A 24,598-nucleotide genomic window follows, 5' to 3' on the forward strand; every position below is an offset into this window, starting at 1 on the left:
TATGTAGTCTCTGAGCCATACAACTATGTGGTGATTGGGCCGCAAGCGGCCCGCAGGTTGAGAGCCACTAGTCTAGTTCATGACAAGATACCTGATGATTTTGAAATGAGTTAATTGTCAAGTACAGTCCATTCCAACTACTTTGACTAGAGGAAGAGTTAGACTTTGTCTACATAACATGTTACTTCGGTATAACTTATGTCATTTAGGGGTGTGAATAAACCATACCCCTGAGCCATTAAGTTGTACTGACCTAAGCACTGGTGTAGACAGTACTATCTTTCTCGTTGGCATAGCTACCGCCTCTCACAGAGGCAGGAGTTACTAAGCCAATGGGAGAGTTCTCTCCTGTCTGCTTAGAGCAGCGGTGGGCAACCTGCGGCCCATCAGAGTAATCCATTGGTGGGCCGTGAGACCGTTTGTTTACGCTGATTGTCTGCAGGCACGGCTGCCTGCAGCTCTCAGTGGCTGCAGTTCGCCTTTCCCAACCAATGGGAGCTGCAGGAAATGGCGTGGGCCATAGGGATGTGCTGGCCGCTGCTTCCCTCACGGGCCGCAGGTTGCCCTCCGCTCGCTTAGAGCATCATCACCCCAAGCGCTACAGCAGCGCAGCTGCATCAGTGCCGCTGTGCTGCAGTAAGTGCTATTGTGTAGATGTAGCCTGAGTGAATTATGGTTTAAATGTTTGCTTTAATTTATTGCTATGTCTATTTTGTATCTATCACTGACTTCTGGGCAGCCTGCAAAACTTAACACAAACACAAGTTCTGTTCACTGCAGTCTACGACAAACAGAGTAGAAAATCCCGCCCTCTAATTTCCCCCGCTGGCTACTGCATCAGTAAACAGACAAAAGCCTGCTTAAAAAGCTCTAGCTGCCACTAGGCTCTGGAGCTTGCCACGCCTGGACTCTTACAGATGAAGAGAGGAAAGAAATTCCACAGTTGTGGACCTTCTGCTGCAAGTGATCAGTCCCCAGCTGATCAGCAGTTATGTGGGGATAAGAGTGAATACTTCAGCTACTTTCTAGCTGCTCAATGAGGCAAATACCAATGAACCAACACACCATTTAAGGCTGATCATACACTTAAAAAGAGCAGAGTATCTTGCCACCATAGGAAGGAATGAAACACTGATCTGTGACCTAAGAAATGGAATAATAGTGCCATGGCTATCACAGTCATGTGAGCTGAATCAAAGAGAAGATCAAGATTGCTTCACAAGTCCTTCTTAAATCATTTTAAAAAAAAACCAAACACCTTAACATCGTTCCACTGTCCACTTAAATAACAGTACCTAGTTTACAGTACTAAAAATACAGGAGCAGCTTTTCACATTCAGCCCATTGTCGGTAGTGCATTTATTCCACTAAAACTATTCTGTCCCTCTGCAACATTGTGCATGTTCTCACATGTAAATACTAATGCATGTTATCAGCAGGAAATAAATTTTAAGTTTTAAAAATCTCATACATTTGTCCTACCTCTTATTTCTCTTTTTTCCCATTTCTAGTGAGTCATGATTTGAGGCTACAAAGCAAATATGAATTTCAGTTCTAATTTCAACTCATTCTGCTTTTGTGTTGCTGCTTGCTTAGTTCAAACATGTTAGTGTCAGTGTATGTAATAGATGTCTTCTACCACGCAAAGAACAATGATGAATTCTGGTTGTTGTTTTTTGTTTTTTTAGTGGCAGATAAGCAGTGGACAAGCATCAGCTGCTCCGTCAACTGCAAGCAGCACTACATCCACCCCTTCCAGTCCCACTGTTACTAGTGCTGCAGGGTATGATGGGAAGACATTTGGTCCACCCATGATAGATCTGAGTTCTCCAGTCGGTAGTTCCTATACCCTACCTTCTCTTCCTGATGTAAGAGTAACACACAAGTAATGGTTTATAGCTTTTATTTTAAAGTGAATTGTTTGCAAAAGGTGATCAGTGGAAAGGTCTTTGACACTGAAATTCTTTCTCTGCCTACCAAACTGGTACAATATAGAAAGCAACAGTTCAGTTTTCCTACGTGGTCCTGGAGACAGTGCTCCTGCACTGTTCTGGAGGCACTGCCTTTAAGGGATTTAGAACTGGCAGGAAGAGTAAGAATGAAAAATGCAATTGTACTCTTTTTATGTAGACACCTACTAGCCTTCATCTGTCAAATTCTTCAGTTGCTGCTAATAAAAAATGAGTTTCCTCAGCTTTGGTCATCAGTACCCAGAACATGTAATAGTACATGCTATAAATCTAGGGTCTCAGTACTATATTACTGAGGTTTCTATATAATTGAAAGTCTGTCCCATGTAGATATTAATATACAGTGCTAGGCTGAAATAATTTTTCTTCATCAGCGCATTCAGTATTTTTTTTTCATATGGGTGGGAATGGGTGTTAGGAGCTCATCTCCCACAATTTGTGTGTGGTAGGAGGGGAAGCAGTGTCATAATCTTGCTATGTTTTATCTAATAGACTTTGAACTGGAATACAGCAAGAGTCTCTTCAGATTACTACATCTTTATCAGAGGGCCAAATTAGATATTTTGAACTTTAAGCGATCTACTTCATTGTGTCAGAAACAAGAAAAGTGCACTTTAACAGGTCTCAACAGTTTATGAATAACTGAAATTTCATACCATTTCAGCGGTAATTTGCTATTCATCCCTGTTTCTTCCTCCTGTCTCCTGGTCCTTCTGAGTTGCTCTCGGATCTTGGATAACCTTTTTATCTTTTATTTTTTTAATTGAAAACATTGGCAGAGGCATTGTGATAGGACAATGTAATGAGAACTGGATACCCCATCATTTAAAATTGTTTTAAGATACTTAGTTAACACACTCAAAACACATCACACTCTGCAATCATAAACATGTAATTTGAATCCATGACAAGTACTTTAACATTGTTCTGCATGTACAAGACTATCAGCAGCTCTGTTTCACTTGTGTATCATTGAATACATGCTATTAGATACCTCACCATATTAGTAGTGATTAAGAACAATGTAATGTGCTTTTTGGAACACTTCACAGTAGTCATATCATCACACTAATCTACAGTGTCAAAGGTCAGTGCAGCCTCTACAGGTGGATTTGCAAGGTGCAGCTTGCCATGTGAATGCTTTAGAAAAGTATGATCCTAAAGTTATTTGTGTTTTCTAGCCAAACGCTCTTATTTAGAGTATTTGTGTTTCAAAGGCCATTTCTCTAATCCTGCAGCATGTGTGACAATTTCAGTGGGCTGGGATGATAAATTGGAACTGGTTTTGCTCTAAAACAGGTGTCTCATTTTTCTGTCCTCATGTGTCATGGCTGAAAAGACATAACCACTTAGCTGACACTGTGTACCTTTTCTACTGAATATGCATGTCCTCTGGCCAGGATGTGGAATGTGTTGGGTTGCTTATTGGGTGATTCCTGAATTAATTCTTTGAATTGTATATATTTGCATGTTCTTTTTTAATTAAATGAAATAAATGAGCATGTTGAAAGAGGGTGTGGAAGTGCAAACTAAGATAAGGTGTCTATATTGATCACAGTATTTTTCTCAACAATAACCTCCCTTCTTGCTTCTTTTAGATTGAGTGTTCGGGAAACATTACACTGGATAACATTGTAAGGAAAGATGGTATTGTGGAGCAGAGCCAGCCAAAACCCCCTTCAAACAGAACCGTCCAGTCACCAAATTCATCAGTGCCATCTCCGGGCCTCTTGGGTATGGTGATTAACCTGATTTTAAATGGTGTGGTGGGGAATCTAGCACTTTACTCCCTGATCTGAGTTCCCATTTATCAACTTAATGCAGGGGTGGGCAAACTTTTTGGCCCGAGGGCCACATCAGGGTTGCGAAACAATATGGAGGGCCAGGTAAGGAAGGCTCTGTCTCCGCAAACAGCCTGTCCCCTGCCCTCTAGCTGCCCTCTCCCACTTCCTGCCCCCTGACAACGTCCTTCAGAACGCCCGACCTATCCAACCACCCCTCCCACTTCTTGTTCCCTGACCGCCCCTAACCACCCCCACCCCCATCCAACCCCTCCTGCTCCCTGTCCCCTGACTGCCCCGACCCCTGTCCACAACCCCACCCCCTGACAGGCCCCCCCGGGACCCCTGAGTCATCCAACCCCCCTCCACTCCTTGTCCCCTTACTGCCCCCTCCCAGGACCCCCATCCCTAACTGCCCCCCCAGGACCTCACCCCCTATCCAACCGCCCCTGCTCCCTGTCTCCTGACTGCTCCCCTGCCCCTGAACCTCCGCTCCATCCAACCGCCCCCTGTCTGCCCTCTGGGACCTCCTGCCCCTTATCCAACCCCCCTCCCTCTGCCCCCTTACCATGCTACTCAGAACGGCAGGACAGGCTTACTGGAAAGCCAGGGAGGTGGGCGGGCACAAACCGCGCTGCTGGCGTGGCTGCGGGGAGGGGCCAGGGGCTAGCCTCCCCGTTCGGGAGCTCAGGGGCCGGGCAGCACAGTCCCGTGGGCCAGATATGGCCTGTGGGCTGTATTTTGCCCATCTCTGACTTAATGTATTATTATCATGCCTTCTAGCTTATTACGACATACTGACAAATTCAGGGCAAGGGAGAAGGCTGGCATTTATCAAATGGGAGATGAGGGCCTAACTAAGAGTTTTATCTTTGGTCAGAGATTAAAAGATCAGATCTAGTCTGACCTCCTGTGTATCACAGGCCACCATGACCATTCAGCACTCGCACACTAAACCCAACAACTGAAATTATACCAAAGTATTACAGCCCATAGGCAACTATGCTATTAAGTGCCACAAGGAGAGAACAGGAGGGACAGAATTACATCAATACCCAGGCCCCCCATACTGACAGGTAACTGATATACCCAGATAATCCTGGTAAGTGACCTGTACCCATACACTGCAGAGGAAGGCGAACCCCTCACCTCTCCACAGTCACTGCCAAACTGAGACGAAAATTCCATCCCAACCCCCCATATGGAGATCAGTTAGACCCTGAGCATGTGAGCCACAAGATTTAGATAGCTGTGATGTGAAGCTCTAGGCAGAGAATGGAGTCAAAGTTGGTAACCAAGTTACAAGCCTGAGTGATAGGTATAATGGTGATGATGTCTACTGTGACAGAGAGAGTTAAGTAGCATGGAGGACTTGTAAGGGGAGACAGAATTTGGTTTGGGCTATGTTTTGCTTTCGTTGATGGCAAGGGAATCAGAAAGGTCAGAGCAACGAACTAATGAAGAATTGGGTGGAGAGAGAAATTTTGTAGTCAACTATGCAGAGAAAATGGTTGCATCATATGAGTAGATGAGGAAAAGATGTAGAGAGAGAAAATAAAAGTGGTCTGTTAGTGGCCTGGAAACTAGTGGAGGAAAAGAGAAGGAGGTTCAGCCATTGAAAGGCTGAATGAATGACTATAGAGATGGGAAAACTAAGAGTACAGAGTTGTGAAAACAATGGGAAGGTAACAATTTAAGAAGATGGAGTATGATCAGCTATCTGAGATGGCTGAAAGGTTGAGGAGGATGAGGATAGAGTAGAAACACCAAGGTTTGACCATGAAGAGGTAGTTAAAGACAATTAACGTGGAGTGGGGAAGCTGGAAACCTGAGTTGTGGTGGTAGGAGGATTAAGATCCAAGTCAGGGAGAGGGACATGAGGTGGTAGTTGTACAAGGTAGGATCTAGGATGAGGAATATCATAATGTGTTATATTGTGTGGTAAAGGTACCTAATGGGACTGTGAGGTTAAGGAGAAAGGTGAGGAAATTGCAGGAGGGGAGTATAAGTTTGTAACGGAGGAGGTTCTTGCCTCTGGGACTTTCTTCAGGGGTGCTCATGAGTGGAGGAAGAGGAAATTGGGTTAGTGGAATGGATTTTACTGTGCGAGAGACAGGTGAAGGAGTACAGTATGATGGAGAGAATTGAGTTGAGCCACTGACAGCTGAGTCCTACAGCAGAGTGGTCTGGGAATGCTGAAGTCATGGAAGTTGGATTGGAGGTCAGAGGTATAAGAGCAGAGGACAGATGGAAGATGAGGTTGTGGTTAGAGAGGGAACTCTGCTATTGTGATATCAGACGGAGAAGTGTTTAGTTGTGGCTTGAAAGAACACAGATACAGTGCAGAAGCTGTGAACATCGCAAAATGTCAGACTTCCTGAGGTTACTCCTTTCCTAGTTCCAGTAGTTAGTTAAATTAGCACTTTATACATTCCTGTATTACAGCTATGTATTTGCTGCTTGTGAAGCATATCTTTCCAATGAACATACCTACAGCAGTAAAATAATTCTTTTTGCCACTTAGCGGGTGGTGATTTTTCCATCTGTCAGTAAGTGCGTGCATATTCACTCTCTCTGAATTTCATTATTTTGCCTTCTCTAATACTTTTTAAATAAAAAGAGTGAACAAATACTCTGGATTGGAAATGTGCAGGATAAGATGTCTCATTCTTTTCTAGACTTGGGTTAAATGAGTAAAGAATGACCAAAGTCACAGTAGAGGTGAGGAAGAAGCATATTCTGGTCTGTTTTACAAATAGCATGTGTAGGGTGGTCTGAACAATCAATATCAAGAGATCAAAATGAATACTTATACACACATCTCTATGTACTTCTCTGACAGAAAATTAAATGCAAGACTTCTTGTATGAACAAACCTGGTTGGGTTTTTTCTAATTTAACCTGTTTTTTAGGACCAGTAACTATGACCAGTGTCCACCCTCCAATTCGCTCACCCAGTGCCTCCAGTGTTGGAAGCAGAGGCAGGTAAGCAGACCAGTTGAAAAAAACATAGCTTCAATCTCAAAGGACACTATATGCATGTGACCGCAGTTGACAGAAGCTTTCACCAGTAATCTATGTCAAGGTTTGCCATGTTATTTCGTCTGAGAGAGCATTTCTGATGGCTTTATTGTAATACTCTTCAAGGCCTAAAATTTAGTTCTAATTTCATATCTAATTTTTAATGGCACATTAAACATATGGTAGCTGTGAGATTGACAGCTTGATCAGATGTTTTGATAACCGTGTACTGTAAATAATGGTGTAAAGTTCATGACAGTTACACAACTGTTTCTTTTAAAGTCTGAAGCAGAAAATCCTCACTGAACCATAAGTAACTTCAGATTTGAGGAATCAGCTTTATAGAGAGGATTATAAATAGGAAGCTTTAACCATGATGCGGTCAGTTAAGTGAGTACTAGATATTTTGAGAGACAAAAATAAAGAAATGATTAGGGCTGTCAATTAATTGCAGTTAACTCATACGATTAAAAAAAAAATAATCGCGATTTAATTGCGGTTTTAATTGCACTGTTAAACTATAGAATATCAACTGGTTTCAAAGTAACAGCCGTGTTAGTCTGCATTTGCAAAAAGAAAAGGAGTACTTGTGGCACCTTAGAGACTAACCAATTTATTTGAGCATAAGCTTTCGTGAGCTACAGCTCACTTCATCGGATAACAACTGAAATTTATTAAATATTTTGGATGTTTTCTACAATTTTCACATATATTATTATTCTGTGTTGTAATTGAAATCAAATTATATATAATTGTATTACAGATTTTTGCACTGTAAAAATGATAAAAGAAATAGTATTTTTCAGTTCACCTCATACAAGTACTGTAGTGCAGTCTTTGTCCTGAAAGTGCAACTTACAAATGTAGATTTTTTTTGTTACATAACTGCACTCCAAAACAAAACTGTGTAAAACATCAGAGCCTACAAGTCCACTCAGTCTTACTTGTTGTTCTGCCAATCGCTAAGACAAACAAGTTTGTTTACATTAACAGGAGATAATGTTGCCCTCTTCTTATTTACAGTGTCCCCAGAAAGTGAGAACAGACATTTGCATGGCATTTTTTGTAGCTGGCATTGCAATGTATTTACATGCCAGATATGCTAAACGTTTGTATGCCCCTTCGTTCTTTGGCCACCATTCCAGAGGACATGCTTCCATGATGATGACGCTTGATTAAAAAAAAAAGGTGTTAATTAAATTTGTGAGCGAACTCCTTGGGGGGAGAATTGTATGTCCCCTGCTCTGTTTTACCCGCATTCTGCCATATATTTCATGTTATAGTAGTCGTGGATGATGACCCAGCACATTGTTCATTGTAAGAACACTTTCACTGCAGATTTGACAAAACGCAAAGAAGGTACCAATGTGAGATTTCAAAATATAGCTTTAGCACTCGACCCAAGGTTTAAGAATCTGAAGTGCCTTCCAAAATCTGAGAGGGACGAGGTGTAGCGCATGCTTTTAAAAAGTCTTAAAAGATCAACACTCTGAGGAAACTACAGAACCTGAACCACCAAAAAAGAAAATCTGTCTGCTGGTGGCATCTTGACTCAAATAATGAAAATGAACATGTGTTGGTCTGCACTTCTTTGGATTGTTATCGGTCAGAACCTGTCGTCAGCATGGATGCATGTCCCCTGGAATGGTGGTTGAAGCATGGAGGGACATATCAGCGCATTTGGCATGTAAATGTCTTGCGATGCCAGCTACAACAGTGCCATGAGGATACCTGTTCTCATTTTCAGGTGACATTGTAAACAAGAAGCGGGCAGCATTATCTCCTGCAAATGTTAAACTTGTTTGTCTGAGTGATTTGTTGAACAAGAAGTAGGACTGAGTGGACTTGCAGGCACTAAAATTTTACAGTGTTTTATTTTTGAATGCAGTTTTTTTTGTACATAATTCTAGATTTGTAAGTTCAACTTTCACGATAAAGAGATTGCACTACAGTACTTGTATTGGGTGAATTGAAAAATACTAATTTTTTTTACAGTGCAAATACTTGTAATAAAAAATAAATATAAAGTGAGCACTGTACACTTGTATTCTGTGTTGTAATTGAAATCAATATATTTAAAAATGTAGAAAACATCCAAAAATATTTAAATAAATGGTATTCTGTTATTTAACAGTGTGATTAATTGCGATTTAATTTTTTAAATTGCTTGACAGCCTTAGAAATGATGGAATATTCATGAACAAATAGTTAGACAATGCTGTCTGAAGAGCAGGTCTGTTAATGTGTTCCAGTAAATCAGGGCATACAATTAATATAGAGTTAATTTTTCATGTTGAGAAAAAGCAGAGAATATGTTCGTGCTGCTGGAAGTGGAAGTTCAGATACTTTTAACAGAATATTTCTTGTTGTTTTATTTATATAGTAAAAGTCATGAAGGGTCCGTATATTCTTATGAGGTCCAAGTTAAAAGTTTTATTTATACATAAATTTTGAACTACATTAGATATCTGCAAAATCTACTCTCACAAAATAAATAAGTTTTAGTTCAAGAGATTGTCCCTGTAGGAGCTCCATGTGATGTGCATGCACCTGTATGCTCTTGACCAGAGACTTTTCTGTTAGCAGTGTCTGCAGGTCGATGCCTTTATAGTATGCCTCTGTGTACTCGGGTATGAGGGCATGTAGGAAGGAGCGGACCTGCACCACTCCAATACCTTCTCAGTTGCCCATAGCTCAACATGGAGTTGTGTAGTGTCTGCTATCTAGCTGAGGCAATTGCTTCTTTATATTCTTAGTAGCTTCTTTTAGTTTTTGTTTCTTAGCAGGGTTTGTGCTTCTATTCTGTCCCTCCCCTTCCTGTGCCACACTCCTTTTTTTTGTTTAAGGTCAGGTCCTTTTGTCCTCAGGTCGTCTTGGCCAGTGGCTTGCTTAGCAGGTTATGCCCCAAGGCCCTAGGATTCAAGCCTTGCTAGACCTGCCACAGGTCCTTCCCCTCAGTGATGGAAATGCGAGCTGTCTCCACTCCCTTGCAGAAGCCCAGATCCTGTCCAGATGCAGGATTCAAGAGCAGATCTTGTAAACTGAGGGAAGACTATTTAAAACTACTCCTCATGGAGTGCTCCCTTAGACCTGCGGGATCCAACTTCCCATTTTGTACATCAGATTCAGCCCCACAGAGTACTCCAGAGACTTCATGTGCTCTGGCTCTGAATTCCAGAAACCAGGAGCTAGATTTGGTCTCTCAGAAGACTGCCAAACATAAGAGACCTCACTCCCCGATAGACTAAGAGGAGAGAGAAAAGTCTTCATTTGGACCTGGGATTAGGGAGACCTCATGTCCTGGTGTAGCTATCAGTGAGTCTCCCACTGGGCATAGTGCTAAGATGTTGGTACTGTTGTTGGACTTCCCTAAATGGAAGAACTCCTCGAAGAATATGGAGTCTTTGAAGAAACCATCTCACCTGGCACAGTCTGACATCACCGGGTCTCTCCAGAATGAGCAGGCCTATCACTGGTACCTGCAGAAGTGGAAATATTGCCAGATTTGATGCGCCCAAAACCCCATATCTCCTTCCAAATCTTCCCTTATGTTCATTCTCTATTACCGTCTGAATCTAAAATCTGCTGGGTTTGTCCCAGAGCTCTGTCAGTGGTCACTTAGTTGCTATCACAGCATTCCACTTTCCAAATGAAGGATTTTCAGCACTTGTCTAGTGAAGACCCACTAAATTGACTGCAGATCACTCTCCCATCGACGCCTGTACTCTACCGGATCAAGAAGACTGGGGGGAATTGATGACATCGCGTAGTGTGGACCCCACGGTAAGTAGATCTAAGCTACGTCTATTTGAGTTACGCTATTCAGGTAACTCAAATTGCGTAGCTTAGATTGAATTTCCCCTGTAGTGTAGACAAGGCTTAATTCTTCGCACATCCTACAACCATGACATTTTGATTAAATAACTAGACCAATATAAATTTAACTTGACACACACTAACTTGATTAAAAACTGGCTAACTGATAAGTCTCAATGTAATTGTAAATGGGGAATAGTCATTGAGCGGATGTGTTTTCAGTGGGGTTCCACAGGGATCGGTTCTTGGTACTATGCTATTTAACAATTTTATCAATGATATGGAAGAAAACATAAAATCATCACTGATAAGGTTTGCAGATGGCCCAATAATTGAGTAGGTGTGTAATTCATGAAGAGGACAGGTCACTGATTCAGAGGAATTTGGATTTCTTGGTAAACTGGATGCAAGCAAACAATGTATTTTAACGTAGCTAAATATAAATGTATACATCTAGGAACAAAGAATGTAGTTCTGTCTTTGCATGAGGGGGAACACTATCCTGGGGAGCAGTAACTCTGAAAGATTTGGAGGTTGTGGTCTAAGTCCCCTCTAAGCTGTGTGGCTACGCAGCTGCCTATTAAGCCGCACGCCTGATGAGAGATGCCTCTCCCCCAGACCTGCTGCGGCGGAGAGAGCGCCTGTCCCCGCCAGCCCTAGCGCAGACCTGCCCCGGACTTGCCGGGGGAGAGGAGCCCCTTGCCCAGCCCAAGCCCACTGGAGCTGCCAGGAAGATGAGGTCCCCGTGTGATTGTGACCTATAGAACTAATGCAATCCTGGGATGTATAAACAAGGGAACCTCAAATAGGAATAGAGGTTTTTTTACCTCCGTTTAGCACTGGTGCACCCACTGCTGGAATATTGTCCACTTCTGGTGTTGACAATTCAAGAATAATATTGGTAAATTGGAGAGAGTTCAGAGAAGAGCTACAAGAATGATTACAGGGTTGGAAAACATGTTTTATAGTGATAGACTCAAGGAGCTCAATCTATTTAGCTTGACAAAGAGATGGTTATTGTGTGAGTTGATTTATAGTCTATAAGTACCTACATGGGAACAAATATTTCAATCTAGGGCTAATCAATCTAGTAGAGAAAAGAATAACACAATCCAATGTCTGGAAGTAGAAGCTAGACAAATTCAAACTGGAATTAATACATTTTTAATAGTAATTAACCACTGGAAAAATTTACCAAGGGTTGTGGTGGATTCTCCTTCATTGAGAATTTTAAAATCAAGAGTGCATGCTTTTCTAAAAGATCTGCTTTAGGAATTACTTTGGAAAAGTTCAGTGGCCTGTATTATTCAGGAGGAGGTCAGACTAAATTAACACAAAGGTCCCTTCTGGCCTTGGAATCGGAGTCTGTGAAATTTCTTAACGGCTTTCTTAATCAGTTTCCTCCAGTGCAGGACCCTGCTCTACCAAGGGACCTCCATTTGCCATTTAACACATTAAGAGGGCCCACTTTTGAGCCCAAGGCAACTTGCTTGTTCCTGCATCTGTCCGTCAAGTTTTCATTTTTTGTGGCAATGACTTTGCCCAGAATGGTTGGGGAACTGGAAGCCCTCATGGCTGACCCACCATATACAGTGTTTTATCCAGACAAAGCTACGTTGCATTCCCATTCTTGTTTCTTCCCTAGAGTGTCATTAGAAGTCCAAATCAGTCAGGATATTCAATTGCCAGTTATTTTACCCCAAGCCTTACCTTTCCAGGGAATAATCCAGTCTCTATAGCCTATAGAAAAGAACAATGCTGGCCTTCTACCTTCACCAGATTAAGCCCTTTAGGGTTTTCCTTAGATTCTTCATTTCCTTTGCTGAGAGGATGAGGGATCATTCTATTTCTATTCAGAATATCTAAATGGGTTTTGGGGTGTATTTTGACATGCTATGAGTCCTCTGGGATACACGCCCTCTTAAAGTCACTGCTCATTCCACTAGGGCTCAATCCATTTCCATAGTATTCCTCAGAAAGGTACCCATCAAGAACATTTGTAAGACAGCCACCTGGTCTTCTGTTCACACGTTCTCAGAACATGATGTATGGACCTACAAACTTACTCTAAATGTGAGGTCAAATGGAAAAAAAAGGAGTTTAAGTTCATAAGATGTCACAATAACTTATAACAAAAGTTGAAGGGAAAAGGTGCAAAAGTGAGATTCCAAATTAAGGACTGTGTTAAGATCATCCTTAGATTTCCAGTTCCATACTTGTTTTCTATGGACCAAAATCGATGTGTCGAAAACTAGGCCTGATTAGTGGGCAAAATGAGGAGGAGAATGGGTTAGCCTATCCATAGTGTTCCGCGATTTCAGTTTTTATTTGTAAAAAGGAAAGAAATCCAGGAATTTTTCAGTGTTTATTTTCCAAACATTAAAACCGGGATAAAATCAGTTTTAAAAAAAAGAATAAAAAGCAAGAAAAAAGAAAAACAAAAAAAGTTCATAATATACACATTTTACTACAGTACAACTGAAACTTTTTTATGTACAAAGGTATTTTTTGGTCTCTGTCAGAGCTAATAGCTTTTCAAGAAATCCTGGTTTGTGTACACTCGCATAACTTTCTTCCAAGTATCCACACTCATTTTGAGCCCCTTGTGCTGTCTTTGAGGTAGCCCAACTTTGAAAATAAGCACTCTGCACCAATAGATCCAGGGGGTACAATCAAAGCTTGCCATGTCACTTCGCTGATGTTGGGAAGTGTGTCTTGATGACTGTTCCAAAAAGCCAGCACATCGAGTTTCAAATAGCCAGGGTTAGGTATGCTCAGGTAAATTGTAAATTTCCCCTTTCAGACTTGAAGTTTCATCTTTAGTGGCAAATGGTGGAAACAGTCTGGCATAATGGCCATAATCTGCTGCAAAATTCACCTTAAGGAAGGAGGTGTAACACCTGGATGACATTCCAAAACGAGCCTTCAGCACCAAACACTTTGGGTTTCCCATTCCTTGCTGAGCATTGTGTTGAAGGTTTTGAACTCTTTTTTTGACGTTCTCGTGTTGCAAGGATTTCCAGAAACATCTGGGTTTTCATGCTGTTTCTTCTGCAGCTTTTGTGCTCCATTCTGCTGAGATTTTGGCTGTCAGGATCCAGTAAACATCTGTAGGGGCAAATGTGTTGTCAGTAGTTGGAGAAACTCCAGAGTTTTCTGTGTCACACAGTGATTCCAAGTTTTCAGCAATGAATGTCATCCCCTTGGTACACAGTTATTTTGGTTATTTGCCAGTCTCTTCCAAGTTTCTGCTTTAGAACCAAAAAACTCAGGATGATCCAGGAGACGCACTAGCACAGTCCATATGTTGTTTATATGACAGGCAGCAAAGTACAAGTTCATCCACCAATGTGGCACAAAAGGAGTAGGTAATCGGCAGTCGGCTTGTCACTCATCTCGCACTGTGTAAAACAAAGCCTTCAACTTGTTCACGTGCTTGAAAATGGCCCCACATGCAATGATGCAAGATTTCATGTCTTTCATTTCTTCTGTAGCAATAGCTGCTGGCAGCTCAATGTTAGTCAGATGAGCAGGACAGGTAATAATAGCAATTCTGGTTTCTGGTTGAGTTTAATCTCCCGTGCAAACTTAGCCATGCAGGAAGTTAGTTGTGGCCCTGTTTTCCCAAGTCCCTTGGTACATGTCAAACATGTCAGTTATTGCTGCATCAACAAAGTGGCTGTCGGCTGAGGGGATGAATATCCCATCGGCACAAAATAATGCGGGTTTATTCGCTTTGAAATAAAAAAACCAAAAGGCCAAGAATCGGACGGTCCAAAGCATCAGAAGACTTGTCAAAAATCAGACCAGACACCAAATTTCCATCAATTCATTCCATCGTTTTAGATACTAAAGAATCATTTTCTTTCAGATACTTACGAGGGAGGTTGTTTGCATTAGGAAGGGTTTTTGTTGCTGGACAGTATTGTTGCACTAAGTCACCAATAGGCCCCTCTGCAATTAACAGCGGTTATCCAGCGAAACAGAGCATGCACACACTCATGCTGTGTCCTCTTTCATTAAAACCCTGGTGAAAGCTCCAGATATTGACTGTTTATACCAAAGCTCACTTTCTTATTTAAGCTACTTGTGTTGCTTGCTCTTGATATGCTTCTTTATTCTGTCAGTGTGAGCATTGACCTTGACCTCAATGCTGCAGTACTTGGAGCGTAATGCATCCTCTTCACTCCCACCTTTACTTTTCTTGCAAATTTCTAAGCACTGATTTTTCTTGTTGATATTCAGGCATAGATTTGCGTTTTTGCCCCATGTTTATCTTTTTTTACCTTCTCTATCTTTATCTGTGGAGGATTGATCATTTAAATTCAGTGCCAAACTAAAACAGATGTGAAGAAATAAGTGGCCAGCATCTACTTGTGAGCCAATTTGATTTTCCAACCGTCGCCGCATGTGTTCTGTGTTTTATACTGCGGATCTGCTTTAGTCTCAGAGCTTCAGGACACAACAATCACATAAAGTTAGTGTTTAACAAAAATAAGAACCCCCCCTAAAAATTGAGTGGATTGATAAACGGGTGTAAATCAGTAAAAACTGAACTCCTTTAATTAAAATAAGTGATACTTTATTGCTGAAAATTGGTAAAAACTGAAAATGTGGAACACTGTCCATCCATACTTCCCTTCTGGGGTCCTTAGAGAAACTTTGGGAGAAAAATTGGCTATTGGAGCAAGCTTCACCATCTGGCTGCCACCCCCACCTTCTCTGGGAACTCTGGGCCTTCATTATCCTGACCAGGCCACAGAGAGGAAGCCAGATAACATCACCACACCACCAGTTCCATCGGAATCCCAACCACCACCTGGAATGAGAGACATTGTTTCCTGCCCCCACATATACTTTTCCTTCCCTATCTTACTTATTTTATTTTCTCTCTCCTTTTTCTTTCTGTCCAAGGGCCTGGCTTAGCTCACCAGGGCTGTTTGTTTTGCAACACTGCTGTAAGCCTACAACTAGAAAGAGGAAGCTAAATATCCTAAACATCCCAATGCTGGTACAAGTTTGCCAGTCTGAAAGTAGCTGATAAGACTGTGCTGTACCTGTTTTTTCCAGCAGTGAGGATGCAAGTAAGAGTCAACTCCGGAGACAGAACCTGCATTTTTTTTTATTTTTGCTGCTGTTTTCTCTCCCCTATTGTGTGCTTGTCCTGTTCTGTCTTTTAGGAAATGGGATCAGACTTTAACGGCAGAAACCTCCAACAGTGTTTATAATTGTTTAAAGTTGGGTTATTTTAACACTTTTGACCCATATATTCTATCTATATTAATACAATATGCTTTAGTGTCTGCTTCCAGAGTTAACGTGGCCTTTGAAGCCATTCTACGCTCTACTGAATCCACCTCCTCAGAACCCTCTCTTCCATACTGAGGTACTGCTTGGGTGTTTCCTCACATGGAGCTCCCATAGGGACAATAACTCAAAGATGGAGAGTTTACTTATTTTGGGCAGGACCTGGAATTCTTCAAGGCGTTAGGTCTCTATGGGTGCTCCACCATCTACTCTCCTTTCCCCTCTGCATTGGAGTCCTACCATGCTCAAAAGTGGAGAAGGAACTGGAGTAGCATGGATCTACTCCTTCCTATAGGCTGTCCTACTGAGGCACGAGGAGGCATACAGCCCAGGTGCAGACCCGTGGCCACTGTTAACTGAAAAATCTCTGGTCATGAGTGCATGGACTTAATGCACATCCTTGTGTGGAGCATCCGTAGGGACAGAACATCTCAAATAATTCCACTTACTGTATATAGTAAGTAACTTCTCCTTTAGGGTGCAGTCTCCTATGTTTTGAATTAAATTGAAATTCCATCGTAATTTAAGGTTAAGATGTCCTTTCTCTTTTTGTTATGATTATGCACAAAAGCAGTGACATGGGAACCTGATTCTGAGGGAAGGACCTGACTGGATATAGTCCAGTGTGTGGTGTTTGAGTGGACGTTGCTGGAATGACACTTGCTTTCTCCAAAAATGTAACTGTTCTCCTCTCAAAAACTTCCCAAAATATTGCTATTTTTTAGGTTTTGTTAAAATTTGTATTGGGTGGAGTTTAATGAGAAAAGTGCATTCACCATTGGACCTAAACAAACCAATGCTGTATTCCAAACCTCTGACCTATAGAAAATAAAACTCTGAGCAATTCTGCAGTCCTAGGATTAGATTAGCATTTCTCCCCTTTTACTATCCTATTTTAAAAAACCTGAAGATTTTTGTTCTATGGTGGGTAGTGCGGTAGCCTCAAAATGTAGAGAATGGAAAATACTGTAGTATTCCAGGGTCATGAGTCTTAATCACTACAAGAAGTGTGATTTTTCTGAAAGCACTGTGCTCTCTTGAATGGTGCAGATGATGCCCAGCAACTTCATTTCTCTTCTTTCTGCCTCTTCTCATCCTCTATAGCTCCGGCTCCTCCAGCAGGCCACCAGGAGCTGATTCTACACACAGAGTCCCTGTTGTCATGTTGGAGCCAATCAGGATTAAACAGGAGTCTGGTACATCCCACGAGAACTATGATTTCCCAATTGTTATAGTGAAGCAAGAAACAGATGAAGAATCCCGGCCTCGGAATGTAATATTAACAATAATAAAGAATCTCTTCTGAGTTTGGGTTTTGGGGAGGGTGTTTTCGTTTATTGGAAATACAATAAATTACAAATATTCTGTTAGAGCGTTACTCTTAGGTGTTAACTTTAAGGGAAGCACATAATCTATTAGTGGGTGTGTTTTGTTGGGTTTGTTTTTTTTTTTTTAAAAAAAGGGATGAAGTGAGATTCCAAAACAAGTTATATTTCTTAATAAACTGGGATGACTGAATAACTGACATGATCAGACTGCCATAGTCTGTGGGGATCTGGGAGGTAGGGGGAATCTTATAAATACTGTAAATTCTTTCACATGGTGTTTGGAGATTTTGCTACTACTAATGCGTATGCTCAACTTTAGGAGCGCAAGACCTATTTGCTACTGGAAGATTATTATAGTTTTCTATTGGAAGCAGTTTTTTAAATGTCAGAGCTAACCTACTTGGGTCCTGTTATACTAGTTTGCTGTATTAAATTGGCTGAAGCCATAACAGTGATAATTCCTGTGTAGAGGTTATAAGGGGCATGACTAACAATACATGTGAAAAAAGTAATGTTTTTATTTTCAATGTGTTTATGCATTGATAATTATACCTGACAGCCTGGCATCTAGATGTATCTTAGCATCTTTGCGTTTTCCTACAGACCAACTTTTCAAGAAGCATACTCACCTCACTGCTATTGGATAGCAGTCACAATACCACTTCTGACAAAACAGTCTTAAGAACAGATGCTCCAGATAGCACAGGTGACCGACCAGGGATACTTCAGGAGAATACATCCAGTGGGAAGACAGCATGGATGGGTACCCCTCACATTGGAGACAGCAGAAAAGAGGATGACCCCAATGAGGACTGGTGTGCAGTGTGTCAGAATGGAGGGGAGCTCCTGTGTTGTGAGAAATGCCCTAAAGTGTTCCACCTTTCTTGTCATGTCCCTTCACTGATGAACTTTCCTAGGTAAAAATGACCAAATGAATTTTGCCAAACTTTGCTCAGAAGAAACCACCTTTGGGTTGTGAGGCCAAGTACAGGACCTTTCTGCCCCAAAAGATAACTCTAAGGTTATCTCTACACTACAGCTTATGTTGGCATAATTCATGTTGCTCAGGGGGGTGAATAAACCACCCCCCGAGCAACATAATTTACACCAACATAAGCACTGGTGTGGACAGCACTATGTCGGCAGGAGAGCTTCTACCACCAACATAGCTACCTCCTCTTGCGGAGGTGATTTTATCATGCCGACGACACAGCTCTTGCCCATTGGCATACAGCGTCTTCACCAGACACACTGCAGCGGTGTCGCTGCATCAGTGCAGCTGCATCCCTGCAACTCTGTACGTGTAAACAAGCCCTAAGAAAGTTTGAGTCGGTGAAAACCAGGATTTAACTAAATTTGAGTTGTGTAACCTGAACTAGTGCTGCTGCAAAAGCTATTATAAAATGCTGCAGTTTCTTGGCAAGATTGCTTATATCTGGGCCATCTATTATTATCTGTAGCCACAAAATTGGGCCATAGAATCACCATTCTAAACAGAATCCTTTAAGACAGCAAACCGTTGTTGTTGTTTTTTTTTTTTTTTTAATTCTTTTAAAGAAAAAGCTCTAAACAGGGGCCACATCAGCCATAGGGCACAGTGCTTGCTGTCTGCTCATAATATTTTTAAAACTACCTCAGTAAGCACTGAGAAGAAGCAAGACTAATCTTTATAGGCCTTAATTGGTTTGTTGGAAGGCAACTGTGCAATTTGCTCAGCCCAGTTGGAACAATCAGAAGATTAAAAATCCATTTTTCTATTAAGTATAAATGTTTGAAAATAGATACGTATCCTTAGTATTTCTAAAGTTTATTATTGGTGTCAGCTGCTTTGCCAGAGTAAAAATGAAATTTTTGTGACACTCTGGTATAGGAGCATTGGATAAGACTTAAGCTAATATTGAACATCCTTGTGTTTACCATAAGATGGTCAGCGTTCAGTGATTTGATATAAATGTTAAATACTGGTTTAGTTTACAGTTTCTTACGCTGGTCAGCTCTGCTTACATGCTTTGATTAGAACGATTGCTAGTAGCACATCAGGCTTTGAAATACCAGTTATATTCAAGTACTGTACTTAGTCTATGCACATCGAATATGTGCCTTTTGAATCTCCAAACTATGGGGCTGTCTTCCTTTAAATACAGCACTGTTATTTTGCTGACCATAACAGCTTTCTACAATTTTGTTTCCTCTGTGCATAAGCAAAGACTGTATGAATATGATGGATAACAACTGTTTTTTATTAGTTAAATGTTGTCCTCTCAGTGTAAAGGAAAATATCACTGTTTTCATGTCACATTGTACAGTTATTGGGTTTTCTAAACATTCCAGAAATATCTTTCTAAAGTTTCAACTTTTCTTTGGCTGTGGCTTTTGCTGAGCTTATTCAATGGGGCAAAGAGCAAAAAAAAGTTTCCAAGTGGGGCTCAAATCTGTAAAGTGCATAGTAATACTAGTGGCCAGTACTCTTAACTCTGAGCAGTACCGTCACCGATACTGAGATTTCACACTTGAACTCCCATCTCTAAACCTGCCCCTCAGCCCCATCCCATCCTGTCAACCTTCCCTCATTCCCTCTTTTGTCCCTTTTGCTCCTTACTGTCTTCTGGTCCGTTCCCTTCAAAATAGTTGCCCTGGACTCCAACTGCCTCTCCTACTTGCAGCCCTTCACCCTGAACATGCTGTTACAGCCATTGCCTTGAATTGCTCTCCTTGTACTCTGTCTTGAATCCCTTTCCATCTGACATCTGTTCTCTTCACTCCACCAAAACTGCTGTCATACCGTGTCCCTAACGTACTCTTTTCATGGCTAAATATGTGTGAAAAGCTGCTAGGATTCAGAGAATTGTGAATTACTGTGAATTACTGTGTTACCCATCTTAGCCTCACCAAGTGAGTTTTGCTGCTGCTAAGCTGTAGGACAGCTCCCAGACACACAAGCTCGTATGCCTTGCCAGCAAACTCTTCAGCTCTCTGCCAGTCCAAACCTTGCCTTGTGGGTAAGAGAGTGAACCCCAGCTTCCCCAGAGATGTCTCCCTACAGCAGTGGTTCTCAACCTGCAGCCTGTGGGCCGCCTGCAGCCCAGTCAACACACAGCTGTGGCCCATGTGACGTCCTCAGGGCCATACGGGTAGTATTGGATGCGGCCCACATAATACACTGTGGGTCGCATATACGTCCCACAGTTGTAAATAGGTTGAGAGCCACTGCCCTATAGTGTCCAGCCCTCTTACTGAATACTTAGAGAAGTTATTAGGTTTGTTGCTCTTTTAAAGAGACAGTATACTGCAGGCAGGTAGCTTAACTGGGGTTAACACACCCTTCCCTTCAAACAGTGCTGAATTGGCTTATCGTAAAAGTAAAACAAGTGTATTTAACAAAAGAACATAGGATTAAGTGATACCCAGTGTAAGGAATAAAGGTAGAAAGGGTTACAAGCAAATAAAAGTAAAAATATGCTTTTTAGGCTAAAACCTTATTTAACAAATTAGACTCTCTTGTTCACAAAGTCTCTTTTCCAGCATGGCTGACCAGACTCTGAGATCTGTGAAGGGTCCTGGACAGAGTGCTTGGTTCCTTTGTCTCTTCAGGTGAAAGATAACTTGAGTTTGCTCCCCCTTCTTTATAGACCAGTGAACCTGTGAAATGTATTCTCTGGTAAAGTTCTCTTTTTTTTTTTTTTTTTTTTTTTTTTGCTGGGAAGAGATGCAACATGGTCTGGTGAAGACTTCATGCTAGTTCCTTCCCTAGTAGTGATAGTTGGGTGGTTGCTTCCTCCCCTTGTTAGCTTGATGGCTTTCTTTACCTTTTATGTAAATACATTTTCAGTTGTCTTGATTTACCTTGGAGACACATTCCTTTGTCTTGGGTGGAGTATCTTGTCCTGCCTGGCACACATTTTAAGAACATAATTTTAGCAGGTTTCTAATTTTTCATATGTTACCTGTATATACACTATGCAGTATATCAGCGAGTTACTCTTAGACCTTATGGGTCTTAAAACTCCATCCCTCAGCACCAGACTTTTTTTTACTCTACCAACAATGCCAGCCTTGATTTTTTTTTTTTTTTCACGCCTTCAATACATTTATTTATGCTTTCTTCAGTGAATGGAACATCTTCCCCATACTGATCCTTAAGGCTACTATTCTCTTGTGCTCAGGATCCATTTCTGCCATGATTTGTATGTATTTGAATATCTCCTTCCTCCATCCTTCAAATGTTTCTTGTTGTCTCAGAGATGGGCCGAGACCCAGATATACCTCCGTACTGCACCTAGCACAGGCTCCCTCTGTTACAGGTGGTTAGGTGTTACTAAAATATAAGTAGTTGTTAATTCTCAAAATAAAAGCAAACAAACTGACATTTGCCTTCAAAAGAGTTAGTCACTCATTACCCTCCAGGCTCAGGCTAGCCTAGGAGAAACTAGAAATCTTTTAATTATCCTAACAGGATGTATGTCTGTTTTTCTGGAGGACTTGTAGTTCTGATGTAGGCTTTAACAAGTTTCACTGTCAAAAGTAATTTTAACTTGCTCCTGAAACTAACCCCAATGCCGGAGGTCATGTTTATATTATTAGATCAGATATGTGGTACATACATGCATGTTAATACTGTACTTTTCACAATCAATCATAGCTGAATTCTGTCTTTATTCATTCTTGTAAGCAAGTTAATACAATTCAGCCATATTGTAGTTATTTGTGAAGATGCAGGTGTCTCTGTAAAGAATTTTACTAAACCACAAACATTCGCTAGGATTGCTCAAGTATTTGAGGGCATAACTAATGGTAGGGGGGGAAGGGTAGTTAGCAAAAGTAGTTTGTGAACCATTATTCCCCTGCCATTTAGAGTTTTCTCTCAAGAATAACTGAGATGAGGAAAAAAAAAGCTGAAAAGTTATTTTGTTAAGAATAGAAAACTATAGCCTATAGGCTAACTTCTAATGAGAAAATATACTTCCCACAGGTCCCAACCTCTCCATTGCTCTATTTTTGTGGTTTCTGAATTTGTTTTGCACTCTGCCTATTCTGTTCCATTTTTCATCCCAAAATTTTAATTTTTTCTCCTTTTCTCTTGTACTTTTTTCTTCAAATTGCCTCCTAACCAGCAACTGCACCTGCTGTTAAAATTTGAATTTAATCTGTCAACCCATATGAATGGTTTCAAAACTAGTGGAAATAGATGCTATTTTTTGGTGTAAAACTATTCCAAAAATTTCAGGAATGAGTGAGCTTTTCTTCCAAAGAGATGTCCTTTTCCATCATTATCCCTCCTTTTGGTGGTTGCAAAAAAATTGACACAGTCCAAAAAGAAAATAGAAATGAACAACTTGTCCAAAGGCATTTGGAAACCCTCCGTTGAAGACCATGAAACTTTAGCAGGTGCCCGGAGTAATATATCTGTTTTCCCCTTGTTTAGAGGAGAGTGGATTTGCACGTTCTGTCGGGACTTGTCGAAGCCGGAAGTAGAATATGATTGTGATAATCCCAATCAGAGCTCTGAAAAAAGAAAACTAGAAAGTTATATGGGATTGGCACCAATAGATCGGCGGGTGAGGATACGTTGTTCATTCAACCAGTCTGCTTGTCCAGTCGTTTTGTAAATGCTGCTTTTTATATATTTGGTGGTAGTAATAAGAGTTCACTGGAGGATTTCTAAACAGCTCTGAGAACTTGGCTGTACATTTAAAATATAACCAAGAATCACTGAGTGCTCTTCAGTTGTCTTGAGTAAGAAGTTAAATATCTTTGCCTTGGTTTCCCACACCTGGAACAGGCCTATTCTGAAGGCTCTTTTTCATTCATAGAGCACTATGAAGTCTAAAATATTTTTTGGCGGGCCGCTGCATATCCCCAATATTGGGAGGTGCTCTGGTGTCGCAGTTGCATTAGTAGCAGCCTCTGGAGCAGGGTCTGCATGTTGTGTTCTCCCTTTGTGGCTCTGAATATTAGAGGTGAAGCTATAAAAGCCACCTCTGTTCCTTCCAACTGTGGCAGTGTGCCGAACAGAAACCTGGGCTCAGTCTCTTTGACCTAATGTTCTGGAAAAATTGTTTCCCAGGGCCTCTTGGTTTTTGTATTTTACCCAGTATTAGTAGATTAGTAATTTTAGTTAATGTTGGGTTCTAAGGGGCTTTCTGCACTCTAGCTTTAGTCTATAGGTATAAAATGGAGGCTCCTACTATAAGGAGAACTAGAGCTGAGGTGTGCTTCTCACCCTGCAGTCTTTGCAGCACCAGACACTCTAGGCAGAACTGCAGCCAGGGGGGGCACTCTCTTGGATGGCGCTGTGGAAAAAACACAATTAGGCTTCTTGGTAATGATGATTGACTTGCTTTTACTGACTGTCTGAAATTTTCAGATGTGCTTGATTTTGTTTTGGGGGGGCAGGGAAGTATTAAACGTCTGCCTGAATTTTTTAGCATAATAAATTATTAAAGGTAAAATCGCAGCATTCTCTAATACACAGGCATTCTGTCTTTCCCTATATACAGAAGTGTGAACGGCTCCTGCTGTACCTCTACTGCCATGAAATGAGCCTGGCTTTTCAAGATCCAGTTCCTCCTACAGTATGTACATTGTCATTTTTGCCTTATAAAAGAGTCAGAGCACTTGGCACCAGCACTTCTGTGGGCGTTACTGGTAACAAATCCATCATCAGAAGAGTAATCTACTCCAGATATTTAATGTAACAAATATCAAAATGTAGGATAGCGGTAAAAGGTTGATACTAGATGCATGGAATTTCTGTGCTCACTGAATCCGAGCAGAGATTAAGGTGAGACTTAGTTACCAATTGCAGTAAATTAACAAACTTTACTATAAAGTGTACGCTACATCTTAAAAATCATGTGTTTTATGCATGAAACATGACTTAACCCTTAACTTCTGGTTTTCCCACTTCATCTTGAGTGTTGCTGCATTCTTTTGAAATCAGTGGTAGTTAGCACATCGTTGAATTGCATAATGAATGGTGCTATTTACATTTAACAGCAGTGAAGCATTTTTTTGTGTGAACTCAAAATGGAAGGAGAGGCTTGATCTACGCTACCAATGTATGCCAGTATTTTCCACACCCGAGTGATATAGTTATGCCAACCTAATCCCCAGTGCAGACAGCACTATGTGGATAGGAAGGCTTCTACCGTTGACATGAAACCTTCCTATCCAGGGGGGAGGGATAGCTCAGTGGTTTGAGCATTGGCCTGCTAAACCCAGGGTTGTGAGTTCAATCCTTGAGGGGTCCATTTAGGGATCTGGGGCAAAAACTGGGGCTTGGTCCTGCTTTGAGCAGGGGGTTGGACTAGAAGACCTCCTGAGGTCCCTTCCAACCCTGATATTCTATCATTCTATGACATAACTACCACCTTGT

The 24,598-nt window shown here is 41.3% G+C and overlaps 1 protein-coding gene across 3 annotated transcripts in view; it reads left to right on the plus strand.

The window, feature by feature from the left end:
• TRIM24 (tripartite motif containing 24) overlaps positions 1-24,598 on the plus strand; it is a 144,633-nt gene that overhangs the window by 111,923 nt on the left and 8,112 nt on the right. For 2 of the 3 annotated variants that reach the window (XM_048830978.2, XM_048830968.2), the window contains exons 11-17: positions 1,689-1,868; positions 3,569-3,704; positions 6,664-6,736; positions 17,000-17,168; positions 17,827-18,140; positions 22,646-22,778; positions 23,721-23,795. In XM_048830978.2, the coding sequence (XP_048686935.1) occupies positions 1,689-1,868; positions 3,569-3,704; positions 6,664-6,736; positions 17,000-17,168; positions 17,827-18,140; positions 22,646-22,778; positions 23,721-23,795 (1,080 nt within the window). The remainder of the gene's footprint in view (positions 1-1,688; positions 1,869-3,568; positions 3,705-6,663; positions 6,737-16,999; positions 17,169-17,826; positions 18,141-22,645; positions 22,779-23,720; positions 23,796-24,598) is intronic. The other variant, XM_048830993.2, reaches the window with a different exon arrangement.

Source organism: Caretta caretta, chromosome 1, assembly GCF_965140235.1.
Source record: "Caretta caretta isolate rCarCar2 chromosome 1, rCarCar1.hap1, whole genome shotgun sequence".
Classification (NCBI taxonomy): Eukaryota; Metazoa; Chordata; order Testudines; family Cheloniidae; genus Caretta; species Caretta caretta.